The sequence below is a fragment of the Telmatherina bonti genome (assembly GCF_933228915.1).
Source record: "Telmatherina bonti genome assembly, chromosome: 21".
Classification (NCBI taxonomy): Eukaryota; Metazoa; Chordata; class Actinopteri; order Atheriniformes; family Telmatherinidae; genus Telmatherina; species Telmatherina bonti.
The window spans coordinates 21,984,083-22,009,058 of NC_136630.1; the positions used below are offsets into that span (position 1 = coordinate 21,984,083).

General features: G+C 38.6%; 2 protein-coding genes across 2 annotated transcripts; both read left to right on the forward strand.

The window, feature by feature from the left end:
* The first annotated feature begins 1,592 nt into the window (after positions 1-1,592).
* Positions 1,593-12,891, forward strand: rangap1b (Ran GTPase activating protein 1b). Its single transcript, XM_079260752.1, has 16 exons — positions 1,593-1,671; positions 2,045-2,161; positions 2,261-2,388; positions 5,259-5,318; positions 5,515-5,694; positions 5,788-5,922; positions 7,689-7,847; positions 7,932-8,045; positions 8,138-8,237; positions 8,450-8,534; positions 9,192-9,351; positions 9,986-10,069; positions 10,161-10,263; positions 10,447-10,535; positions 11,730-11,851; positions 12,034-12,891. Exons 2-16 carry the CDS (start codon positions 2,050-2,052, stop codon positions 12,113-12,115), a joined length of 1,713 nt encoding a protein of 570 aa, XP_079116878.1. The 5' UTR covers positions 1,593-1,671; positions 2,045-2,049; the 3' UTR covers positions 12,116-12,891.
* A 153-nt stretch (positions 12,892-13,044) lies between these two features.
* On the forward strand, positions 13,045-23,530 carry chadlb (chondroadherin-like b; the record flags this gene model as incomplete). The annotated part of the gene is made up of 11 exons (XM_079260610.1): positions 13,045-13,050; positions 15,749-15,925; positions 16,056-16,250; positions 16,375-16,530; positions 16,618-16,763; positions 19,734-20,015; positions 20,131-20,350; positions 21,983-22,256; positions 22,355-22,767; positions 22,846-23,012; positions 23,230-23,530. The coding sequence occupies 11 exons, from the start codon at positions 13,045-13,047 to the stop codon at positions 23,528-23,530; spliced, it is 2,337 nt and encodes a 778-aa protein (XP_079116736.1).
* Positions 23,531-24,976: the final 1,446 nt, after the last annotated feature.

Here is a 24,976-nt window from a genome sequence, read left to right on the forward strand (position 1 = left end):
TAAAAAGCAACCCAGTTTTAACCCAGTCTTCGAATGTTTTAATTCACACATTAGTCGTAAGGCATCAAAACAGTAACCATAAGACATAAGCGCATGAGTAGTTCACTGATTCATTTAGTATGTCTACTTTTTCTTATTCAGGATGACATAATGTATATCAAAGGACCAACACAAAGAGACAAACAACCATGCATGTTCACACTCAGCTCTTTAGTCTATTAAGAATCAGGTTTGAATCAGGAACCTTCTTGCTGTGAAATGACAGTGCTAACCACCTCACTTCTGTGAGACCTGTTTTTCAGTCAAAGAATGCTTAAAAAAAAAAAAGACTATGGGGCACACTTTGTATCTGTTTATTCAAAGTCTGTATCTTAACCTAACAAGTCATGTCATGAAAGTCCCTGAAAAAGTAAGTTCAGGAAACCCAACAACATGCCAAAGTATAGCCTATTTTGTATGAGCTTCATGAGAAAAGTTAGCTCCCTCACTGAATGACAGTTACTGCAAAAAAAAAAAAATTGCAATTATTCCTGCATAACATAATCCCACCAAACCCTGAATGCAAACATTTATATACAGATGCAGCTATTCTTTTTTTTTTTTTTTTTTGCAAAACACAGAGTAAAATGTTAAATAATTGTTTGATTGCTATTTATCTAATCTGAAGACTTGTGTTAAGTACAGCAACTTTGTACCCCACTCTTTGCCTGCAACAACAATGTCAAAACCATGCATTACGATAAAGAAGCAGCTGCATACATTCAACAAAAATATGCATTCATGCAGCCTGGCATAAAGCACTAGCACTGTAATAATAATAATAATAATAATAATACAGAAAATGTCAGCATATTTACTAAAATACATTAAACATAAAGTCATGCCTCCAGTGTGAGTACCTCTTCTTTTTTGTCTGGTGGTATCAGCAGGGGGCCTCCTTGCTATCAGCAGGTGGTCTTCTGAGATTTGTCTCCATCTTCAGAGGCTGATCTGTGAGATCTCCCTCCATCTCCCAAGGTAAGACCATGAGCTCTTCCTCCATCCTCCAAAATGGGTCTATGAGGTCTTGCATGCAGCAGTCTGGTGCATTTGAATCGGAAACATCCATTCCTGAGGAGGAAAGTGTATGGCGACTACTTTCATGTGTGTTGTTCTCGCTTGAAGATTTGTCTGGATTCCTATACTCTAGCCACATCTTTCCAGTAAAGAAACCCAGCAGGCTGACAAATGTAAGTTTAATAAGCAACCCATACTTTTTAAAGGCATTAAAGATAGTTTGAGCTACAAGTGGAGTTGCCATGCTGAAGGAGGACACCAAACTGTCCTAAAAAAAAAAGAAGGGAAAAAAACTCTTGGTGATCCCTAAAGTCACGTTTATTCAGCGGAAATATTCTTCGCCTATTGACCTAAGAGTTTCTGCTGATTACAGTCAGCCAAATCTCCGTTTTAACGCAATAAGACAAAAAGAGCAACGTGTGACCGTTGAGCAGGAGGAACAGTCTACAACAGCAGATGGCAGTAACGGTCGACTTCACGAGCAGTGACGGAAGTTGACACAATCAACGAATCGTGAACCGGAGTCTGTGACGTCAGAGGATTTCGCAAGCGGCGCGCTGCGCGGAAAGACCGGCGTGTACTTTTTTTTTTTTAAATCTGTAACTTCTCTTTAAGGTAAGATTCACCATTATTAACTAGTTTCTCTGATATCTGTGCAGTTGATGGGATTCCTATCCAAATGTATGATTACGTAAAAAATGGTTTTAATTAGTTTTGACTATCAGTTTTGTTTAGCAGCGAAATGATGATGTTTTTATATTGCGCACCTCATCGAGTTAGCACCGGTAAAGCTAAAAAAAAAAAAAAAAGCTAACATAGCTGTTTATAGTTTTATTTGTTGCACCTGTGTGATGTTTACAATCACATTTTTTCATATACGAACCACCAGTCGAAGTTATTTTTGTCTTTCTTTCACACAATTACCAATATGTTCATAATAACCTAATTTGTGAACCTGTTTCCTTCGTGTTAACATGTTTCCACACAGTCAACATGGCCTCTGATGACATTTCCCAGTTGGCTGATGCTCTCTCTCAAACCCACGTTGGAGACGGAGAATTAAGCTATAAAGGCCTGGGTTTGAAGCTTGACAGCGGGGAACCAGGTCAGACAGGGTTTAGCCGTATTTATTTATTTATTTTGCTTACTCGCACTCTTGTTACTATTTTCCCACCCGACCTGATAACCTCAAATGTGTCTTCAGTGGAGGGGCTTGTCCGTGAGATCGAGCAGTACCAGGGTCTGAGAGCTCTGCGCCTGGAAGGAAACACTTTAGGAGTGGAGGCAGCCCAAGCCATCGCTCAGGCTTTAGAGAGCAAAGATCTGCTTCAGGTACTCCCTTAATGTCTGGTTTCCTGTCTGAGTGAAGATATGATATGACACAGCTGTGCTCATATTTATTTATACCCCTTCATTAAAGAAGGAAAAAACAGCTGCCTGTAAAATAAGCTGAAATTGACTAAAGTAATAATGAATAAAAAATAAATAAAAAAAAAAAAAAAGAAAATCATTACATTATTTTCTAATTCTAGTTCAATAGAAATATTTTTAAAGCAAACAAATAAGATAATTTATTACATATTACTCATAAACTAATATTTTGTTGAACAATCCTTTAATGTTTCCGCGACAGTCAGGTGTTTTCTGTTCCTCTGAGTCAGACTTCTGCACCTGTTGACAGCTATTTTGTCCCACTGTTCAACAGAAAAGTGCTCTAATTTGTCCAGGACAAATTTGTTTGTTTGTTTTTTCTTTCTTCAACTCAATTAAATGAAAAAACAGTATCTAATATTACTAAATTATATTTTTGCAAATTTTTAGTTATTGTTCTTTTTTTTAAGTTATTTGAGTGACTGTTGTAAATTCAGCCTTTTCTTTAATGAAAGGGTATGAATACATATGAGCACAACTGTATGTCAGGGGTGGTCAATTCCAGTCCTGCAAGTGTTGGGAGTTTCCCTGCTGCAACACACCTGACTCAAATCTAGGGGTAATTGGCAGACTTTGATGTCATGTCTGCAAATTAAGATAGCCTTCGAACCTTACCACGTTATATTGGAATAAGTATGTGAATGACTTATGGAAAAAAAAACAAATAAACTCTAGATATGAAAAAAAAAAACATTGAGGTAAACTATCGTTTTTGTTTCAGCTACTCAGAAACCAATGTTAGTTGTGTATTTCTATTTGTTTCCACATTGAATTGCAACTGAAGGAAGGTATTGTTTGGACTCCCACTGAATTGCAAAATTGTGGACAATTATTAGAGATATGTAATTAATCCTAATATAGCAAAATTCCATGTACAAAGAATAAATTTCCTGGTAGAAAACACTTAGTAAGTGAACTTAATCAATATATTTGCTCCATTAAACATTCATCAAACAAGAAGCTACTAAAACTGTTAACTGCTTGGACCAAATTTAAGCTATATTTTTTATTTAAAAAATTTACAGTGTTATTTTTGTTTAAATCCACTTTTTTTTTTATCATTATTTCTTTTAGTACTGTTATTTAGTTTGTTTGTCAATAGTCTTACTCTGGATCAGTTTACTAAAATAAACTTTCGTTCTGTGGGGAAAAAAATAAATCTGCTAATTAAGTCTGTGTGTCTGGTGTGTTAGAGCAAAGAACCTTCCAATACTTGCAGGACTGTAGTTCTCTAGGCCTGGAGTTTACAACCACTATCATTATATAAATAACACAGACTTATATGCTTACAACTGCTACTTATAAAGTAGAATAATACCAAGATTTTTGGGCTGTGTATTAATTCATTGTATATTCATTTAAAATGTTTGGCATATTAATACAAAAAGCTTTTTTCACTTTGTGCAGGACTCGTTTTCATATGTAACTATTGTAATTTTATCTTTGGCATTTACAAAAACGGCAAACCTAGGTTTGCTGTGACAAAATGTTACATTAATTTGGATCATTTAGGGACACAAACTGGCCCTCAACTGATCCCATCTATACCTAAATATGTTGTAGATAACTGCAGCTTGCTAGGCAATGGAACTCTATAATGGACTGTTACTGGGGAGCATTAATGTAAAAATGGATAATAACGGAGCACCATTGTTCTTTTGTGATTGATGAAATCATGAATATTGCATACCCATGACTCAAAGGGAAAAAGCAGACTGAGTTAGACTGTTATTTGTGCTATATTTAATAAGTAAGGATTAAACAATGAGGAGTGTACATTAGACGGTTATAATGCACAACGTGGAGTCTAGTTCCAGTCTAGTCTAGTTCCTCTGTGAAGTGCATTATAACGGTCTAATACATGGATCCGAGTTGTTTAATCTGCATATACACAGTGAACAATAATAATAATAATAATAATAATAATATTAATAAAACTTGCTAAATATACTAAAGTATAGGAACTATTTCATGTTGGCCTTGATGTCCTTTTTATGATAAACAACTGTTGTCACGCTACAGGGTGTTTCTCTCATTCACCTGTCAAAAGCCAGCTGATCTGAATCAGTTAAACTCTTTGCTACGGTGACACCCTGTAATGGAGGGATATTACAGTGATTTAACTCACCGAACTACGTGTGTGTATATCCGAAAACAGTGCACATTGGTTGGCATTAGAGTTCTCACTGACCATGGTATAAGTAAGGGATAACTAATTGATTAAATATTATTTAATCCCGTTCAAACAATATGACAGATATTTTATCTAATGATATTTCAACTAATGATCTCGGTAGAACATGAACATAATACAGTACTGTGATGGGGAGAGATCGGGAGACTTTTTTTCCTTTCTCCCTTTTCTACTCTGGTTATTGTTCTACCGATGCTCTAAATTAACCTAGAAAAAAATAAATAACTTAAAAACTGGCAGATCAGATACATACATTAGTAACTATGGGCCGCTGTTTGATATAGTCCTTCTAGATATTCTCTTTGCTTTCTGTTTTGCCCGTTTGTCGCTAACATTTCTGTTGCCACGGTTACCAGCTGGCAAGGATTTATAATTGTTCAGCTATTTGACGGAACTTTTTTAAACTCGTGTCATATCCCTTTTTAACGGACACCTTGCAGCCAATCAGAATCAAGTTTTCACTCAGACCATTGTATAACTGCAGATAATATCTGCCTCTTATTATTGGCACAGAAGCTGCTTCTTTGCTTTTAATGGATTGTTTGTTTTTTTACTGTTACTGCTTTGTGTGTTTTAGAGATGCTATTGGAGTGACATGTTCACTGGAAGGCTGCGCTCTGAAATCCCCACAGCCCTGGTGAGAATAGTAGCAACAGGAGAGAAGAATACACCCATGTATACTTACACTGCAGAGCAAATATATGAAAACATCAGCTTTGTGTTTGAGTATTTCTTTTCCAGGCTTCTAAATATCTTTTTTTAAATGAATGCTTGTATATTTTAATGCATTTGAGATTTTTGCCTTTCCTGTTCTTGTTTTGTGCTTTTACCAGAGGTCCCTGGGCAATGCACTAATGAGTGCTGGTACCAGGCTGACTGAGCTTGATCTGAGTGATAATGCCTTCGGGCCAGATGGCGTCAAGGGCATTGAGCAACTGTTGAAGAGCCCCTCCTGCCACACCTTGAGGGAGCTCAGGCTCAACAACTGTGGCATGGGAATTGGTGGAGGAAAGGTGAGCTTACAAACAGTGCTGCTTTGTAACAGTTCAGTAAACCAGAACATAATAGTTTTCATCTTTCTTTTTCTATCTATCTGTTGCAACCAGATCCTGGCTGAAGCTCTGATGGAGTGTCACAGACAGTCAGCAGCCCTTGGAGCTCCGCTGAGGTTGAGAGTGTTTGTTGCAGGGAGGAACCGCCTGGAGAACGAAGGAGCTAGTGCCCTGGCTAAAGCCTTTCAGGTAAAAACACACACGAAAAGCAAGTTTGATTCATAGCTCAGGCTGAGATATGTCTCTCTCTTTTTTCTTTTCAATCTTGTTCTGTTTTTCTGGATTATATCTTAACTTTCAGTTTATTTTGTACAAAATTGGTTTGAGTTGGAGGCCCCAACTTCAATACCCGCACCTCTAAATTGCTTAGCAAGCCTGTGAGGTTGAAGAAGGTCCAAGGTTGAAGAAGATTAGACGTAGACAGAATCAGCAGTCCTGGGATTTCCTTAAAGATGAACATTAATTTTTCCACGAGTTGTCCATCATACAGTTACAAAAATCGAGGGCAATCAGTCACCAGTTTCATATCCTTTTCCTTCACTCTCTCCTCGCAAACTCCCAAAACTGATGACTTATATACCCCATTAGACACACCTGATTTGATTGGGCTTAAACCATTTCCCCATTTCACTATGCCCAGCAGTCTTATTCTACACCAATATTAATAAACAAACCAAATTCATAAACAAACAAAAACACACAAAAGGAATACCAGTTCTAATACATTATTTCAAATAAACCCACACTTTAAGAAACTACAGAGGAGGAAATCCTCCACTTGGTTTCTCCCAATCACCTAATCTAGGAAGTCACTCACACCTGCAATGAGGAAGTGCTGGGTTGGCCATTCCTCAACACCTATCCTGCAAGGTGGAGTTAAACAAAGACTAATGTTAAACAGTAACACGATGAAAAAGGCAACACACTGCAAACACTAACAACCCGGGGTGGTAAGTGCAGCATGGTTACTTGACAACAGAAATAACTGAATAAAGTTAAAGGGACAAATATGAGAAAAGGTAAATGTTAGGGACAAGTGGTGAACAATTACAATCTCCCCCACTTTGTCACAAAGCCCCCATTTCTACATACATTCCCACTCATGAATGCCGGGGGCTCTTGCAAGCTAAGTAGTAATGATGTAAAAGCTTGTCCTGTTCTTTTAAATCAGTCTCAAGTGGTCTGTTCTCAGACATAGAAGTGAGGGGCGTAATGATTCTCAAAATCAGTGGTTCAGTTTAAAATTTTTCTTTTTTTTTTCCATTTTGCTGTATGACCAAAAGCTAACTATCCATCTAATGCATTTTGATTATGATTTAACTTGTTTTAATGTTATAATTACTTCAAAAGTTAAACTGAGAAAAGATTCATTTAATCGACTCTGCACCCTTCTAGTCTGTGAATTTGATTTAGTCTGTGATGCTGTCACAGTGATCCCAGCGTCAGTATTCATCATCTTTCTTTCCTCTTGCGCAAATTGTTGTTGGGCAAAAAAAGGTGAAGATCAAATGAATTTTTAATGATTTTCTTTGTCTGAAACTTACATGGGTTATGGATTAGGCTCTTTACATAGGCCCATACAGTTTGCAAAAACAGAAAAGACCAAGAAATTTAGCGAAATCAATATTAATATTCCAACTTTTATTGAAAAAATGCTCTCAGTAGTAAAAAGTAGGAGTGGCATTTTTATTGTAAGACACGACTTCACTTTTATTCTACCTGCAGAATCCTGGGGTGTAGTGATTTAAAGAGGACATAAAACTGACTTCTCATTTAGGAAATATTTTTTGCAAAAATGGTCTTTATTTAAAAAAAGGAAAGTAGTTCAGCATGTAATTGTTAGGATTTGCAGCTCTTCTCAATTTTTTATCACTGTCAGTTTGATATCTTTGTATGTTTCCACTCTTGAGGCTAAACATGAGATTTATGAAGATTGTATTTTTCCCATATAAAAGTTAATGGGCAGCTTGGAGGAGATTCACATGCCTCAAAATGGGATAAACTATGCTGGTATAATTGCACTAGCCTCCGCCGTCCGACAAAACTTGGAGCTGCGAATACTCAACTTCAACGACAACACCTTCACCAAGAGGGGAACACTGGCCATGGCACAGGTGAGGATTTTTTAACTTTTACAAATTTCCAGATAATGAAATTGATCCATGTTCCAACCAGTGCTCCCTGTGATAACTTTCTAGGCACTGAGGCACCTCAGGAATGTCCAGGTGATCAACTTTGGTGACTGCCTGGTCCGGTCTGAGGGAGCCATCGCTCTCTCTGCGGTCCTGAGAGACGGACTGCCGATCCTCAAGGTCAGTTTATCTGCTAAGCTCAGGTTTTTGTGTCTGTCTCTGCTGCTGTGTAAACAGAATTTTTAATTGCTGTGTGAACGTCCCATTGTCAGGAGCTCAACCTGTCATACGGTGAGATCACAGAGGCAGCAGCGCTGGTGGTGGCTCAGGCTGTCATGGACAAACCTCACATGGAAAAAGTGGATCTGAACGGTACACTTGACTGCTGGAACTGCATGTAGCAGAGTCATTAAACTCCTGTTCAAGCTGAGGAATTAAGATATTGATGCACAATAGATTTTATTTTTTTAAATGTAATATATAATTTTTACAATTTTTCATAAGTTTTTTTTAAACTGAACTTAAAGTTGGACTACTTTTTATAAGGAAGGAAAATATTATGATAAGTCTTGTGTCCCTAATAGGTAACTGTCTGGGTGAGGAGGGATGTGAAGCTTTGAGAGAATTTATGGAGAACATGGACAAAGCAGACATGGTGGGATCACTCAGGTAATGTTGTTTTTCTGATTTTAAATAATTCCTAATCTCTTTCTAGATGGAAAGTCTTTTCTGTATAAAGCCTTGACAGACTTTTTTTATTTTATCTTTTGTTTTATTTGTTTAGTTAATTAGATTTATTTATATCCTAGTGGGGAAAAATATAGAAGTACTGACATTTACACTTTTATATTTTACTCTGCTTTATTCCTTTTCTTTCTTAATTTTTCATTGACTTTTAAGTTCTGTTTTCTTATACTGTTTCTATCCTATACTGCATTTCCCCAAGGTTTTCTTTTTTTTTTTTTTTTTTGTTTATTTTATATCTGGCTTGATCATACTTATTTATCTTCATACTTGTCTTTGCTTCTATACTGGTGAGTGGTGGATCAAACGCTGAGCACTTTGTGCCTTTTTTTTTGCCTTATCACTCGATCATACACCTGTCTGTCCAGTTTAGTGTTTTGTTATGCAATGCTAAAAGCTATCATGCTAATACTTTATAAATAGCTGTGGGTAGAGTTTTTTCTGCAAAACAAATTACCCATGGATATCAATTAAAGTAAACTTGAATGCTAAACAAATGGTGTTTCCAAGTCATCAGGAAAGTAGAGCTCTGTGACAAGTCTATTGCAGCTTTAAAATGTAGTTTGTCTGACTTCTTTATAGTGATGATGAGGGTGAACCTGATGACGAGGATGAAGGAGATGACAACAGTGAAAACGATGATGATGATGGTGCCAGTGATGAAGATAATGAAGAGTTTGGTGAAATTGTGAATGGAAATGGAATAACAAGAGAGGACAGTCCTGCAAACCTTCAGAGACAAGTAAGATGTCCCTAAAGTCATCTAACAAGAAATGTTTTAAAACAAGTAACAGTGGCTTTCAAGTTACTGTATGATTGGTTTATCAGTTTCCAATCAGAATAACTAAAAGGGCGTTTCAGCCAACAGCGCCAAGAACTTTAGCAGCACACAGCTTTTGTTTCGAGGAGCTGAGAGATCAGATCAGCACTGGGTATGTTGGGTTTTCTCTAAGCTGCTATAAGCAAATGAAGTTAGCTGAGGGTTAGAGTGCTGTTGCGGTGAGCATACGTGGAAATAAAAACCAGGAAGTCCTGTGTAGTTTTGATGAACTCAAAGCCTGTTGTGTTGTACACTTTTTTTTGTTTTGCATATTTTCATTTAGTTTTGTTTTTTATTATCAGTTTGTTAGAACATTACCATGTAAAGACCAGAACTTTGCATGTTTCTTGTGACAACCAGAGGGAAAATTACTGTAGCTTGCACAAGCATTACAGGTTTCCCAGCTTGTTGCATCAAGGGTTTTCTGACAGGCTTCACAGTTTAATAACAAAGAACAATTCATTCATTCATTTTATTCATACATGCAGTACTTTTTAGACCCTGTCAAAGCAAGTGGTTTCTCAGTCGCTGTTTTTGTCTTTGTTTCCACGCTCAGAAAGAGATCACAGCTTTTCTCAGCGGTCCTTCAGCAGAAAAACTTCTCCAGCTCAAAGAGATGCAGATCAACCTGGAAGAGCAGGTATAAATGATTTTATTCATTATTTTAACTGAATGAATGATTCCAATAATCAGCGTCAGCTTTTACTTTGCCTTGTCTCTGTTCTCAACAGGTTGATGCGTCTGAGCCAAACAAGGCAGCTGATGTCCTTTTGAAGATTGCTTCCTTGTACAGCGACAATCCCCACACAAAGAGAGCTGTCGTAGAAGCATCTGGTGAATACAACAAACTGACTTCTCTGTCGTTTAACAGTTTAATGCAGTCTATCTGACAAGCTGGCATAGATTTTAAAGATCAGCTGCAGAATTGGGATCACCCATCTCATTGCCAGCCAAAGTTTCACATAGTGACTCATGGTTTTACTTCCCATATGTAACTGGGAATGTTGTGCTCCACAGATGCAGTTTTAAAAAAGCTCCTCTCTGGTTCAACCTTTCAGTCATACTGCTTCCTCTCTGCGCTGCTGGTCATGATGGGACTCCTTAAGGTACAGTAACGCTTGAGGACCCTCCAAATCTGGCACACCACCGGATGATTAAATTAATATATATGTTGTGCACATTTTGTGGATTGAAACATAAAGGTTTGATGCAGCATAACTTGAGTTATCTGTAACCACATGCCATATTCTGGTTTTTCATGATGCACAGAACACATTTAATTCTTCATGTCATAGATTCAGCAAGTGTTAGAAACATTTTTTAGAAATTTTGCTCCATGTTTACATGATAGTATCCCACAGTTGCTGCAGATTTGCCAGCTATGTTGTAACATATGTGTATCATATGTTACAAGACATATGATGCACAAAAATAAAGGCAATGTTACAACACATCAATGATTGTCACAGAAAAAAACAGCAACAGTGGTTTTGTTCATTTATTTATTAGATGAGCTGTTTTTGAGCCGGTCGTGCAGGTGACTGAAACAAACAGCAACTTTTCATGAGGTTTTATATGAAGAGCAGACCAGCTTTTTATATGAGGTCAAGATGAATGTAACATAAAATTATTAATGCTGTAATTTTAATGTCGTTATTGAATCGTCATTAATGCTGACAATACTTTCATTTATTGACCGCTTTTGCTGCATTGGTAGGCATGTTGCCGGTGAACGCCCTGTACGCTGGGAAACTTCTTCTACCTCTTGGCTTGTAGTGTGATCCTGGAAAGTCTTTGTTTTAAGAGGTGTGGAGTCCTTCCCCTTTGTCCTAAAGAGAATTGGCAGGTGAATTCCCCCCATGAACCCGTGAAATGGAGGGGTAGGGCTAAGGCTAAGGGGTAAAAGGTAGAAATAGGATTGGAATCAATGATGCTGACCGGTGTGGTACCTGGTTTGATTTTGTCTTTTTTTTTTTTGTTGTTGTTGTTTTTTTTCCTTCTTGTTGCTTCAAGGTTTGGTGAGTTGTGTGGTCAACTCAGTTTTCCTCTGTCCACTGATAACAGCAGGACATTTTGGTCCTGACAGCTGCTGCTCACTGGATATTTTCTACTTCATCCTCTGTAAACCCTCAAGATTACTGTGTGTTTGAAAATCCCAGTAAATCAGCTGTTTCTGATCCTCAGACCAGCTTGTCTGAAACCACCATTTTATATCCAGTCACTTAAATTCCCTCCTCCCCGTTCAGATGGTTTTCTTTATGAATGACACACAACCTTTTTACTTTTGTGTTGGGTTTCAGGGGGAAGGAAAAGTGAAGAAGGTGTCACTGATCCCAGGTCAGCTGTTGTGTTTGGAACATGCTGTCCAGCAGGAATACTTTCCTCACCACCACATTTCACTGCTTCATGTCTTCCTGTCCAGGTAGGACCAACATTTACCTGCACAAGAAAAACCATGAAGCTAAATACTTAAACTTATCTGTTTTGTAATTTCAATTGTACTGTTTTGTCAAGAAAAGTAAAGCTGTGGTGTTGAACAGAAGGGAAAATAGATAAATGTAAATAAAACAAGATTTTAGTAATGGTTTTTGTGTGAACCCTCAGAAACGGCGATGCTCTGAAGTCCTGCAGCAGTGCCAGAGAGAAACTGAGCTCTGCTCTGGAGAAGAGATGCCACAAACATTGACTGCAGCCATCAGCAAATTCCTCGAGCACAGACACACTGCCACTTGTCTTTTTTTTTTTCACCACTGAAATCAACAGGGATTATTTCCACTTGAACCCAGGATAAGCACTGCTACTATATTTCTAATTTGTTTACGATATGAAAGTATAACTATCCAGATTTTTTTATTTTTTTACTTTAGTTGTTACTTATTTTTCTAGATGATAAGATGCACATGGGGAAAAAGAGCTTTTTGTTCATTTAGCCATACATTTTCTGTTTATTAAAAAAAAAAAAAGAAAGCATTTGCCAATATCATTATGTAGGCAAGTTTTATTGCTCTATAACTTAAAGGATTGCTGTCAGTTATCCCATGAGAATTACAATCTGTAAAGTGACAATGATTTTATTTTTGATGTTACATTTAGCAAAAAATTTTCTGTGAAGGGAAATGAGGCTGCTCAGATGCAGTCATCATACTGCTGCCTAATAGATCCTGATTCATTCAGCAAAGGGACATATCACTGCAAGGCTCAGGGTGACAGTCGCATTTTTTATGTTTATTTGACCCAGAAACAAAACCTGCTCTTAAATGATTAAGAGTTTTGTTTCTGGAGCATTTCAGTGGAAAAAGGATGAGAATGGAATACACTTTTTTGTTCTGATACGTTGAATAACATGAAAGCCTCATTCATCAGAATCTTTTGTCTATTTTTGATATGTATGTTGGTACTAAATGTTTTGTCCTAAATGTAACCAGTTGTCTATAACAAACTTGAGTCTGTGTGTTTGCTAATAAATGCAAAGTTTTCTAACCTCATGTTTCAGTTGTGGCATTGAGTCTCCTCAGTTGTTTTGCTTTAAAAGTGAGAATAAAATGTTGGTGTTAGGAGGTTTATACTTATCTGAAGAGTTTGGAGCAGAAGTGGAAAGATGCGGCGTTTATGGGCATGACGGTGAAGTGAAAATGACTTCACCTCCTTTTAACAGGCTGAGGTGGAGGAGGTGAGAGTGCCTCAGGAGGGAGCAGTCTTGTGGATCAGGGGGGATAAACGGAGTTTGTTTTGGATGGGGGACAACCAGGGGGAGAAAAACGGCACAGTGTGAGACCGTGTCCAGAAACGACCTGCTTCAGCTGGACGGAACTGCAACTAAACAATGGTGAGTGTGCGTAAAATCCATCCCAGTAACGAACTGGACTCATACTGGAAGTTAACACGTTGCATCGATGCGCGTGCATTCTGTGCCTACCCTGCCAGGCTATACTATACTTGCTGGTTGTTTTTTTTCTATTTATCTCCAAAAAGCTGCTGGTGCGTTGCGGGTACCAATCCTTGGAAACCCACGGCAATCTGCGCAACGTTGAATGTTTGTGATCAACTTAACCGGTGAATTTATAGTGGAAAATATAGAGAATTTAATGTCCAATTTACACCGTGATTTTCCTGTGAAGACATTCCTCTTTCAGTGAGGAACGCATTTTGGCAGGACACCGGCAGGGAAAGACACTGTGCGTCTTTGTGCGCGGCTGCTCCACTGCAGTTTGGAGTTTTGATCCCCAAGAGGACTCACACAAACAGTCCGGACGGAGGAAATTCCTCCGTCTCTAGTTTCTTGGACCGTTGGTTTTCTTTCTCTCTTTTTTCGTTTTATTTTGTACAGGAATTTTAGCAACCAACCTTTTACGCAGTGTCAGTGTCTCCCTTCACACACACACACACACACACTACTTTAATACAAAAGTGGACGTTTATTCGCCAGACTTGACATGATTATTTCAAATTCCAATCATCTCTCCTTTATTTTTCCAAATCAACACATTTCACTCTGGTGTGAGGCAGTGTGATGTGCCTTCAGGTCCATCTGTGACAAGATTTGATGCGGCAGATTTAACACGGAGGTTTAGACACGCCACCACCACGCAGGTCAATATTTGGAGACCCCTTAGTTTTAGTGCGGAGCTGTTTTGCTTTTCACGTCCATTCTTGTGGATCAGGACTGTTGAGCCGACATGGGAATGTGGTTTTAAGGGATTCCAGTAAAGACTGGGTCAGACCAGTCTGACTAAATGACCTTAATCCCCACAATTTGGAATGATGGAAGCATTTCATTGTCAAATCAAACTCTGAAAAGTGAATCAGACGTGAATCTTTTTATTACTGCCATTATTATTGTTACTATTGTTAAATTTTCTCAGAATATACAGTTCGTAATGGACATTTTCGTACATCTGATTACAGAAGTTAAAGTAGCAATCACACTATTTCATTTACTAAATTCATAAATATAAGTGAGTTGTAATTGTTACTTTTCCCTGTTTTGTTTTTCACCCCAGAATTTATCCATCTGCTATCCACACACACACACATATATATATATAGATAGATATATATATATCAAATATACATATATATATATATATATATATATATATATATATATTCATTAATTCATTTTCTGAACCGCTTATTGCAATTCAGGGTCGCGGGGAAGCTGGAGCCTATCCCAGCTGGCTTTGGGCGACAGGCAGGGTACACCCTGGACAGCTCGCCAGTCCATCGCAGGGCCACACAGAGACGAACAACCACTCACGCTCACACTCATTCCTAGGGGCAATTTAGAGTGGCCAATTAACCTATCATGCATGTCTTTGGACGGTGGGAGGAAGCCGGAGTACCCGGAGAGAACCCACGCATGCACGGGGAGAACATGCAAACTCCACACAGAAAGGCCACTGACCAAACCCCTCCCCAGCCAAGGATCGAACCAGTGACCTTCTTGCTGTGAGGCCACAGTGCTAACCACTGTCCAGTGTGTGTGTGTGTGTGTGTGTGTGTGTGTGTGTGTGTGTGTGTGTATATATATATATATATATATATATATATATATATATATATATATATATATATATATATACATATGTATATATATATATATATATATATATATATATATATATATATATATATATATATATATATATATATATATATATATATGTATATATATATATATATATATATATATATATATATATATATATATATATATATATATATATATATGTATACAGGCCAGATCAGATCCAGAATATCATCCCATTATGTCCATCTAGCAGGTACCAGTCCCAGCACCTGAATCCCAAAATATAAGTGAATACAACAGAAAAAACATTGCAGAGGATTTTGGCACATTTTTTAGGGCACTACCCCACATGTTCAACTCTGTTGGACATTACATGAATCTTTTTAATTTATACCTCATTGTAAAGGACACTTATGAGATTTTATAAATATAAAACAACATTAGTTAGTGTTATCAAACAGGAGACATAATTGATGACCTATACATTTCCTGACATTTTGTGCCAAGTTGACATAAAATTAGATTAATTCTTATAAAACATGTTGCAAAAGGGGTTATTAAGAGGTTAATACAAAAACTGTGAAAAGATAAATTAATGCTGAATAAGCCCACTTCTTATTGTCATCATTATCACAGTACCTAGATGTGGAACACTGAGTACAGGAATCAGCAGACATCAGCTAAATGCTTTGTATCTAAATGCAGCATCTTGTGTGACTAGACTATTAACTGAGAAACCCCACTTCATTGATGATCACCTCGTGATATAATTGTCATTTTCCATTTCAGATGTTCTCCTCCTTCTTTCCTGGCACCTTCTGGGCTGTGCTGCTCAGCCTGCTGCCCCTCTACATGCCTGCAGTGCACACAGCCAAGTGTCCACAGCAGTGTGTCTGCGACCAGATCCAGCTCACAGTGGCCTGTGTCAACAAGAACCTCACCCAGGTTCCTCCTACTGTTGATGAGGTGCCCTTACACTCATACCATTGTTTCTATACTATCGTTTCCAGTAAATATAAGGCTGAATGACTATCTATGTCATATTAAGCAATTATAAACTCTGGGTTAAACACATGTATGTGTCCTCTTTTCATAGATCACAGTGAAGTTGGATCTTCGAGGAAATGACATTCAGGAACTTCCAACTGGGGCTTTCAAGCACACTCCCTACTTAACTCACCTGTCGCTGCAGAGGTGTAACATCCGCAGAGTGAAGGAGGGGGCTTTTCGTGGCCTTGGGCGCCTGGTCTTCCTCAACTTGGCCAATAACAACATTGATATCCTCTATCAGGTGATTCTAAACATAAAGATACAGTTGCTGCAACCCTCCTTTTAACTTTTGTCCCTTTTTATAGGTTTTTTTTTCTGCATATGTCCCATCTTGTTTTATATGTTTTTATGTTTTGTGACACTAGGAGTCATTTGATGGCCTGTCCTCGCTTAAGCAGCTTATTATTGACCGTAACCGCGTGGAGGAGATCCAGCCTGGTGCTTTCTCTCAGCTGGGCTCCCTAAACCTTCTTTCTCTCACGTACAACCAGCTGGTCTACATCCCCAACATGGCCTTCCAGGTACACAAGCACAACAGCCTCCACTGCTGACAAACCTCATAAAAAAATGCACAAATGTTGCTAATGGTGGAGGATTCTTTCTTTTAGGGTTTGCAGAACATCAAGTGGCTTCGCCTCAGTCACAACTCTCTCAACTACCTGGACACGGAGGCCTTTGCTGGTCTGTTCACGCTCACCAGACTGAGTCTGGACCACAACGAGTTGCAGTTCTTCCCCACTGAAACTATGACAAGGTGAGGTCAATAAGTAGAGTATGAGGTCAGCTTTTTTTTTTTTTTTTTTTCTCATACTGGTTATCAAGCTGGAATTAAAATGTTCGAGAAATAAATGAAAAACTCTTGCCACCTTGAATGAATGAATGAATGAATTAATTAATTTCATGTAATAGGCAAACAATAATCCTACATCAATAGACAGACACATAAATAAATAAGTATTTACATGCATACATACATAAATAAAGCAAACATAACTGAAAACTACATATTCTATTTACATATCCAAAAAGAAGTAGGAGGATGTACTTATATTATCCCACCCCCTCTCTAATGAATCCTTAACATTAAATCATTTAGCTTCCTATCTGTATAATAATATTCCTACTGATATATCATTATCCTTTATAAAAGAGAATATACTTAAAATGATCCCTTGATACATGTTAACAAAATTTAACCTGTAGTCTTATGTGTATCTTGTTTGTTCTCAGAAAGCAACATGTTTCTCTGACTGAGTGACTTGATGGATGCAACAGAAAAAATAAATCTATCATCTCTTTAAAGATATTTACTGTAGCAGGAAAAAGGGGACAATCATACACGATGGCAACAGCTTGACTCATCTAAGATAGATTTCTGCACAGAGAGTCTCTAAGATGCGTTAGATGGAAAGTCTAAGAGTTTTCTGCTGATATTGAAATAATATATGTCTATGTGAAAGAAAAGAGACAGGAGAAAACTCTAGAAATCCACACATACCAGGCAAGTAGATTTATTAAAGTTAAACCTGTCTCACTATCCAGTCATTGTCTCAGATGGAAATCCCCTTCAGTACATAAAAAAGTGTTCAGATCCACTAAAGATTCAGTTTACATGTTTTCCCATCAGCCAAGACACAATATTAACAATACTATTATTAACACATTTTCCTTTTCAACATGATAGATCTGCTAAAGAATGTTCTGGCAGGACAAAACTTTATTAAAAACCCTTCATGTTTTTATCACAACTTAACATTACTACAGTGCTGTTTATATTGTGAACACTTGAGTACAATCCTCTGATTTTGTCCTCCCTTTGGTGCAGAGATACTCAGTACTCGTCCTCGAGTGCTGGTGTGAGTCCTGCAGGTTTTCAAAGTGTCCCAGCTGCAACACACCAGATCTAAATCTATGTGTATTTAGCAGACATGTGCAGAGCTTGTCTGAGTCTGATGTGTTCCAGCAGGGACACTTGGAAAACCTGCAGGACACCAGTGTAATACAAAATCTAGCTTATAAATGTGAAAAATGTCTTTCTCCATCCTACCTTTCTGACTCGCTTTAGTATTATGTCCCGTCTCGGTCCCTGGGGTCTGCTGATCAGCTGACCCTGGTTGTCGTAGTGACTACGTAGGCTTTAGGGAATCAGGTTTTTGCAGTCACAGCTCTCACATTTTAGTTAACTTGCCTTTCATAATTCGGTAGGTCACTTCCCTTCCTATAATGATGCCTGAAAACACACTTGTTTTCACTGGTCTTTTCTACCACTGCCTTTTGGTGTTTTATACATATAGATGGGAAATTTATATACATGTGTAGGTGGGTGTTTTTATGTACACGTTTATTTTATGTATTTCACTGACTATACAGCACTTTGTTCCAACATGTTGTTTTAAACGTGCTTTGTGCTTTGAAATGAATGAATTAGCGTATTCCACTTGTATCAGTGGTCTGTGGATGCTTTCCCAACTTGGCAGGATTAGCGGTTGTCAGATGGAAAATCAAACAAGTAGTCAAAAATGATCAGGAGAGTATAGATGGGATGATAGTACAATAGCCTTCCTCATTCTGGCCTTAACAAAATTTGGAGCAATTTGGAGAAAGTTGAGGGAAAGTGGTGAGACAGGGAACTGTCAAGCCAGTCGAGCCAACCAACACTGCAGCACTCCAACCACCAAACTTTCTGCAGAGAAGTCATTCATCGTGAAAAGGGGGTCGATGGAGCTTTTTTATTTTGCCCAAAATCTCCTGAACATCTCTCAAATCACCAAAAGCAACATTGTTTTACATGTTAGATCTTGAGATGTGATGAAAAGCAGATGTTTAGGATCACCCCATTAATCATCCTTACAGTCAAACATGGTGAAGGTGGTCTCACTCTCGGGACTGTCTTTTTTTTTTTTTTTTTACTAGGAGAAAGGATAGAGACCAGAAAAAAGAATGAAGAGGAGCTTTACATTTCAGCAACATACACCACCCAAAGAATATCAACCTAAAAAGCAAAGGAGTGCCTTTGGGAGAGCATGATTAAAGAAGAGTTCAGCAGAAATCTGAATCTGAGGCTAACACTGAGGAGTTCTGCAAACGGCTGGGATCTACTCCCAATCCAAGCTAGTTGAGCTTGAACATTTGTTTCAAGAAGAATAAGGGAAACATCCAACACCCAGATTCTGCCAGAGGTTTTTCCTTCCTGTTAAAAGGGAGTTTTTTCCTTTCCACTGTCGCCTTGTGCATCCTCAGGATGGGAGATTGGACTGAAGTCGAGATTCAATGCAATCTGTTGGTTTTGCTTAAACTATTATAAATTGGCTGGAACTGATGTGTCTGTAAAGTGTCCTGGAATGACATTGTTGTGAAGTGGCGCTGCACAAATAAAGCTGAACTGAAAGGATAGTAGGATCATAACAAAGATGACTTAAGGCTCTCAAAGGTTTGAGACATCTTAAAATTAACCAGATACTGAGAAAAAGGTCTAAAAACTTTTCAAAATATGAGATAATTCCATTTTTTTCTACTTTTTAAATAAATTTACACCCTAAAGCCCTGTTTTTGCCTTGTCATTGTGAAGAAAAAAGACATTAAATCAACAGCAAGGTGAGTCCATGTCATTAAATTGGAAAAACTTGATTTGTTTTATGTTTATTGCGCAAGCAGCAGATTTTATTGTATATAACATTAATAAAAATCAAATCTGCTTCCTACTCCTTTCTCTTGCTCTTCTCAGACTGCCAGAAGTTACTCGGCTCGATCTGAGCTACAACCCCATGACGTATCTTGGAGAAGAGGTAGTTTCCATGGCAAAGTTGACCCACCTGTTCCTGGACCACATGTCCCTGCAAGACTTGGCCAACACAGCTGTTTCTAAATCACCTAATCTGGTTCACCTGGACATCAGCCATAACCAGCTCCGTGTCATCCAGCCTTTCTCTGAAGGCTCTCCCAAGTTGGCTCGTCTCAACCTAGCTGGAAACCCCATCTACTGCAACTGCTACCTCCGTCCCCTCAGGTTTGGAGTCTCTTTGAGGAATACACTGATGGATTTCTGTCTCACATGGACAAGTTTTCACCAGATCTACTTTGTTATGTTTGTTTTTCTTATTGTTTTGTCTGACACACCATAGAGAGTGGACAATTCGTCGAAAGGTGAAGCTGATGGGAACATGTAAGGGTCCAGCCCATCTTTCAGGAGAAAACCTGGATGCTGTTTATCCTGTAGAGCTGCGCTGCCAGAGCCAGGAGGCCATGCTGAAGGCAGAGTATGAAGAAGCAACCAGGGTCACACCACCACCCACCGAAGAGCCAAAAAACAAGATCAAATGTCCAGTCAACTGTGTCTGTGAGGTAAATGGGTTATATATGGACTGATCAGATTTTTAATTGACCTTGTTATCATGTTTACTTTAACTTAATGTAGTGGATCTAAATATCTTAACCCCTTCAGCAGTGGATGGGCTGTTTTTTTTGCTCTTGCCTGTTGTGTAACCTGCAGGAAATGAGATTAAATAAATCAATGTTGCTCTAATGTCTGTACTCTGCAGATGAAGCAAGAAAAAGAAAAATGTGAACTAATTCTCAACTTTTAAAAAGTTTCCAAATATTTACATTTTTTAATGTTAAAATATTAGTGATAATAATGTGGCAAGAAGACTACACAGTCTTTATGGGATCTTCTTGCCATCTTCTTATGACAAAAGGCTGAAAATGTATAAATGTAGGATAGGAAGTTTTCTAGCTGAGATTGTTTTCTTGAGAGCAAGGTTTAATTTTATTAATTGATATAAGAAGGATGTTAAGGCCATTGAATTAAGTAAAATCCAACACACAGCAGTAATCAATACTTAATCTTAAACATCACAGGATTGAGGTGATATATCCCAGACAAGCCCCCATTTATGTTACAACTGTGACTCAGCCAGGGAAACGGTGGTGGCAACATTAACGACCCAAAATAACTGTTTAAGGAAAAAGTTATTTATTAACCTACAAAAATACAATACAAAGAACACATCGGAAAACACAAGTAAAGAAAAAAAAAATCTGTAATACACTGAAGAAACACCACACTAGCACCCATAAACAGTGGATAGTTTAGAAACATGTTGGCCAACTTAGGCTTTTCACAAATATCATTTCCAACACAACTACAAAGACCAAGCACAAGGTCAAGACCAAAGTCCACAAATGGCAAACTGCTCTGATCTACCACAGCTGTGCTGAATAACCATGTGCAGCGCGGTTAAATAGTAAAGATCTGCCCAGCAACAGACAATTTGGCCAACCACGGATAAATAACTGTACTGGCAGCCAATCGCCTGCTCGCAATGCCTGCTGAATGTTTATAACAAACGCCCTCAGGCCTGGTGGAGTAACAATATGAATATGTTGAACGTGGAGTGTTTAAAAAAAAATTGAGGTACAGAAACATGTAATAAATCATTAAAAACTGTTTTTAGTGGTATCTAATCACTTCACTATAATAACTTTATTTTTGTAGATTTATATTGTTTATACCTGCTTTCTGTGAGTCCACAGACATGGCAGCCTCCATGTTTGTGTCACCATTTTTATCACAGTATCTCTGAGTGGACAAACAACTCTGTGTGACGTGAAAATCTTTAGCGGTTTTGTTAGACAGGTGCTAGAGTACCATTTGGGACAAGTAACGCCTTAAAAGCACGCAGAAGAACACAGTTTTGCTGTCTCTGCTGCACCTGTGGCCGCTGTGTCCACTACCACTGAAAACATATTTATAACTAGAAGAATTTTGACTTTCAATGGCCAATGAGCAGCCATTTGGGAGCTGTAAGATAGCATTATCGGTTTGTTATTCTTTTTTCTCCATCCCAAGAAATTGTGGCAAAGAGAATGAAGTATTTCATAGGAAGACTGAGGGTGTTAATGTGGAAAAGAATGCTTATGAGCGTGTCCTAATCTTTTTTTGTCCATTATATTTCCACTCTCTCCTGTCCACAGGCAGAGACACGCCACTCGTCGTGTGAAAACCGGGGCCACACAAAAATTCCTCGAGGTTTCTCTTCCAACACAAGTCTCCTTGACCTGCGTGGCAACCACTTCCATTACATCCCTAGCAACAGCTTCCCTGGTGTCCCCCAGGTTGTGTCTCTGCACCTGCAGCGCTGCAAGATCGTAGAGGTGGAGGGAGGGGCTTTCAGTGGGATGAAGGGACTGATATATCTGTACCTGTCAGAGAATGACCTCACTTCCCTCAGCCCTGATGCCTTTAAAGGTCTTTTATAAAAAATTTAAAAAAAAAACGTGAAATTGTAGCAAAGTCTGTTTTGTTCTGTCCTCTTTTACACGTGTGTCTGTCATCTAAATCTGCAGGTCTCCCTCAGTTGACTTATCTCCACCTGGAGAAGAACCGCTTCGCTGATTTCCCCAAAGGAGCCTTCAAACTTGTGCCCAGTCTGCTGGCACTTCACCTGGAAAACAACGCAATTACCAAGCTGGAGTCGGGCATCATGACTGGCGCCGAGGGTCTCAGAGCCCTTTACTTAACAGGGAATGCCATTGAGAACGTGTCACCCAGGGCTCTGGATCATGCAAATGATCTTGATACGCTTCACCTAGGGGGAAACAAGCTGAAAGAGGTGCCCACTGAAGCACTGAGCAAGGCAGGGAACATCAGGGACCTCAGACTCTCTGGTAATTCTATTCGCTGGGTGGGTCCAAATGCTTTTCAGCCACTGGCGAGGTCCCTGAAGGAGTTGTATCTGGATAACATGGGACTGGAGAAAGTTAGTAATCAGTAGAAGTCCCGGCACTTTTAATTAATCGTTAACTTTTCTCATCAAATCCTATTTCTAATGTTTCAGATATCAGAGAACTCCCTGACAGGGGTGGGTCCAGGGTTGAGGAGTCTGTTCTTGGAGGGCAACCAGCTGGAAGAGGTCCCAGACTTCCACCCCCTAACTTCTCTGGAGGTCATCAACCTGGCTGACAATCCTCTAATGTGTGACTGCCCTCTACTGCCACTACGACTGTAAGACAACAAGAGCACCATGAGTGTTTATTAATACATGACCTAGTTGGAACAAAGCTTAAAAGTGTTTTTTAGGCTGGTTTTGTCATCTTTATGAGAACAAAACTGGTTTATATATATATAGTAATATTAAGATATTACTAAAACAGTAGCTACTGATGAGCACAACCGATTGTCTGGGAGTTTAGATAAAAACAGTTTCCTTTTCTTCATCTAGATGGATTGAGAAAGTCAATCTTAAGGTGAGAGCCACGTGTGCCAATCCTCCTGAACTGAAGGCTCGAAGAGTCAAGGATGTCCATGTCTTCAAGGCCTGTCCAGGGGGAGAAAGTCTCCCTGCCCCACCTGCAGTTACCCCAAAGCCAGCCAAGGCACCCAAGGCTACAAAGCCCAAACCAATGCACCTCAATGGCCTTCCGCAAGTCAAAATAATCAAAGTAAAACCCAAACGTCGCAAGAGTGCAGACACAAAACACAAGAAAACTCCTAAAACCACAAACAAACGCAGCAGAGCCTAAATACGTCGTTACTGCTGTGGAATCTGGCTTCTGTACTAATGGCTTCAGATCAGTCGCCCTTTTTCAGCCTCAACGTTCCTTCTTGTTGTCTAATCAATGCAGTGTTGATCAAAATCAAATGGACTTTTTTCTAAATTACTTTACCAGCTGGGTCTCGAAATTTATAGAAAAGTTTCACCCAACACATTTTAAAGCCGTCCTCTATCATTACAAGCTGAAATGTCATCTGACGTTGAAATAATAATTTGAGTATTATTTTGAATATTTTTGTAGTGATGACTTTTGGAGGTCATAACTACAATAAGTCTGAATGTTATGGGCCTGATTTTCAGGTAAATATATTCACATTAACAATCAATCACATTAACATTGGTCAACAGACAACAAAGTAAACATCCATTTGCACACATGCACACTCATCGAGACACACAGAGCTTGCAGTTCATCATAAACACAGGTAAAAAGTACTATTCTGCTGCACAGAAGTATTTGTTTGGTCAACATCTGGTTTACCCAGAAAATAACTAAAGTGAAACGGATGGAGAGGGTCATTGGGAGAATTAAGATTTGTTTTTAGAGAATATGCTAAACTCCTGGAAGACTCTTCATGTGGATTAAAGCTATTTTTTTCTATCACTGCATCCACTGAACGTATCTTCTGTGGACATTTTAACTCTTACTTAATTAACAAAGAAATGGCAAAACAAGGCTTATTAAGAGATGAATTTCACTTAAATCCTCTTTCTTCCTCATTTGGATGTTCAGTTTGACCTTCAGCAGGTCAGTTTATCCATGTCTATGAAAAATGCATTGAGTTGCTGCCAGGTGATTGGTCACCTGGTATCTGTAAGAAGTACCTGAGCAGGAGTAAATAATAAAGGTAATAAACAAGACAATGAATTTAGGAAATTCTTTATTGATTTGATATTTACAGAAGAGAACTTCTTAATGTGAAACAGCAAAGAAAAACAACATGGAGGTAGTTGTAAGATTATTGGAGGCTAGTACTTATGAAACATACGCCATCATTTTAAACGTACAGTAGGATGCTTCAGTTTACTGGTTGTAATGTTTCAGTAATTCTAAAAGAAAACTCTTTCCTCAACTCTTCGCTCAGAGTATTTCATTGTTATCAGAGGAATCACATCTCTTTGCCTCATATCACCATGTCTTCCCCATCCCCTGTGGTGTCCTGCTCTGTGTGGCTCTCCCACGTCTCCTCCATGTTACTGTCATGCTCTTCGCTCCCCTCCTCTTGGTGTAGCAGGCGACTTTGACTTTTACTCTGTTGTGTGTTGCTTCCCCCTGTAAAGCTCTGCTCCAGGGATCCACTCTCTTTACTTCTGATTTTTTCTGTTTTACTTTCCTTGGTCTTACAATGAGCTGCATCTTCCCTGCTGCTCTTCTTTGTTGTCTGGAGCAATCCCGCTTTAATATGCTGTCCCA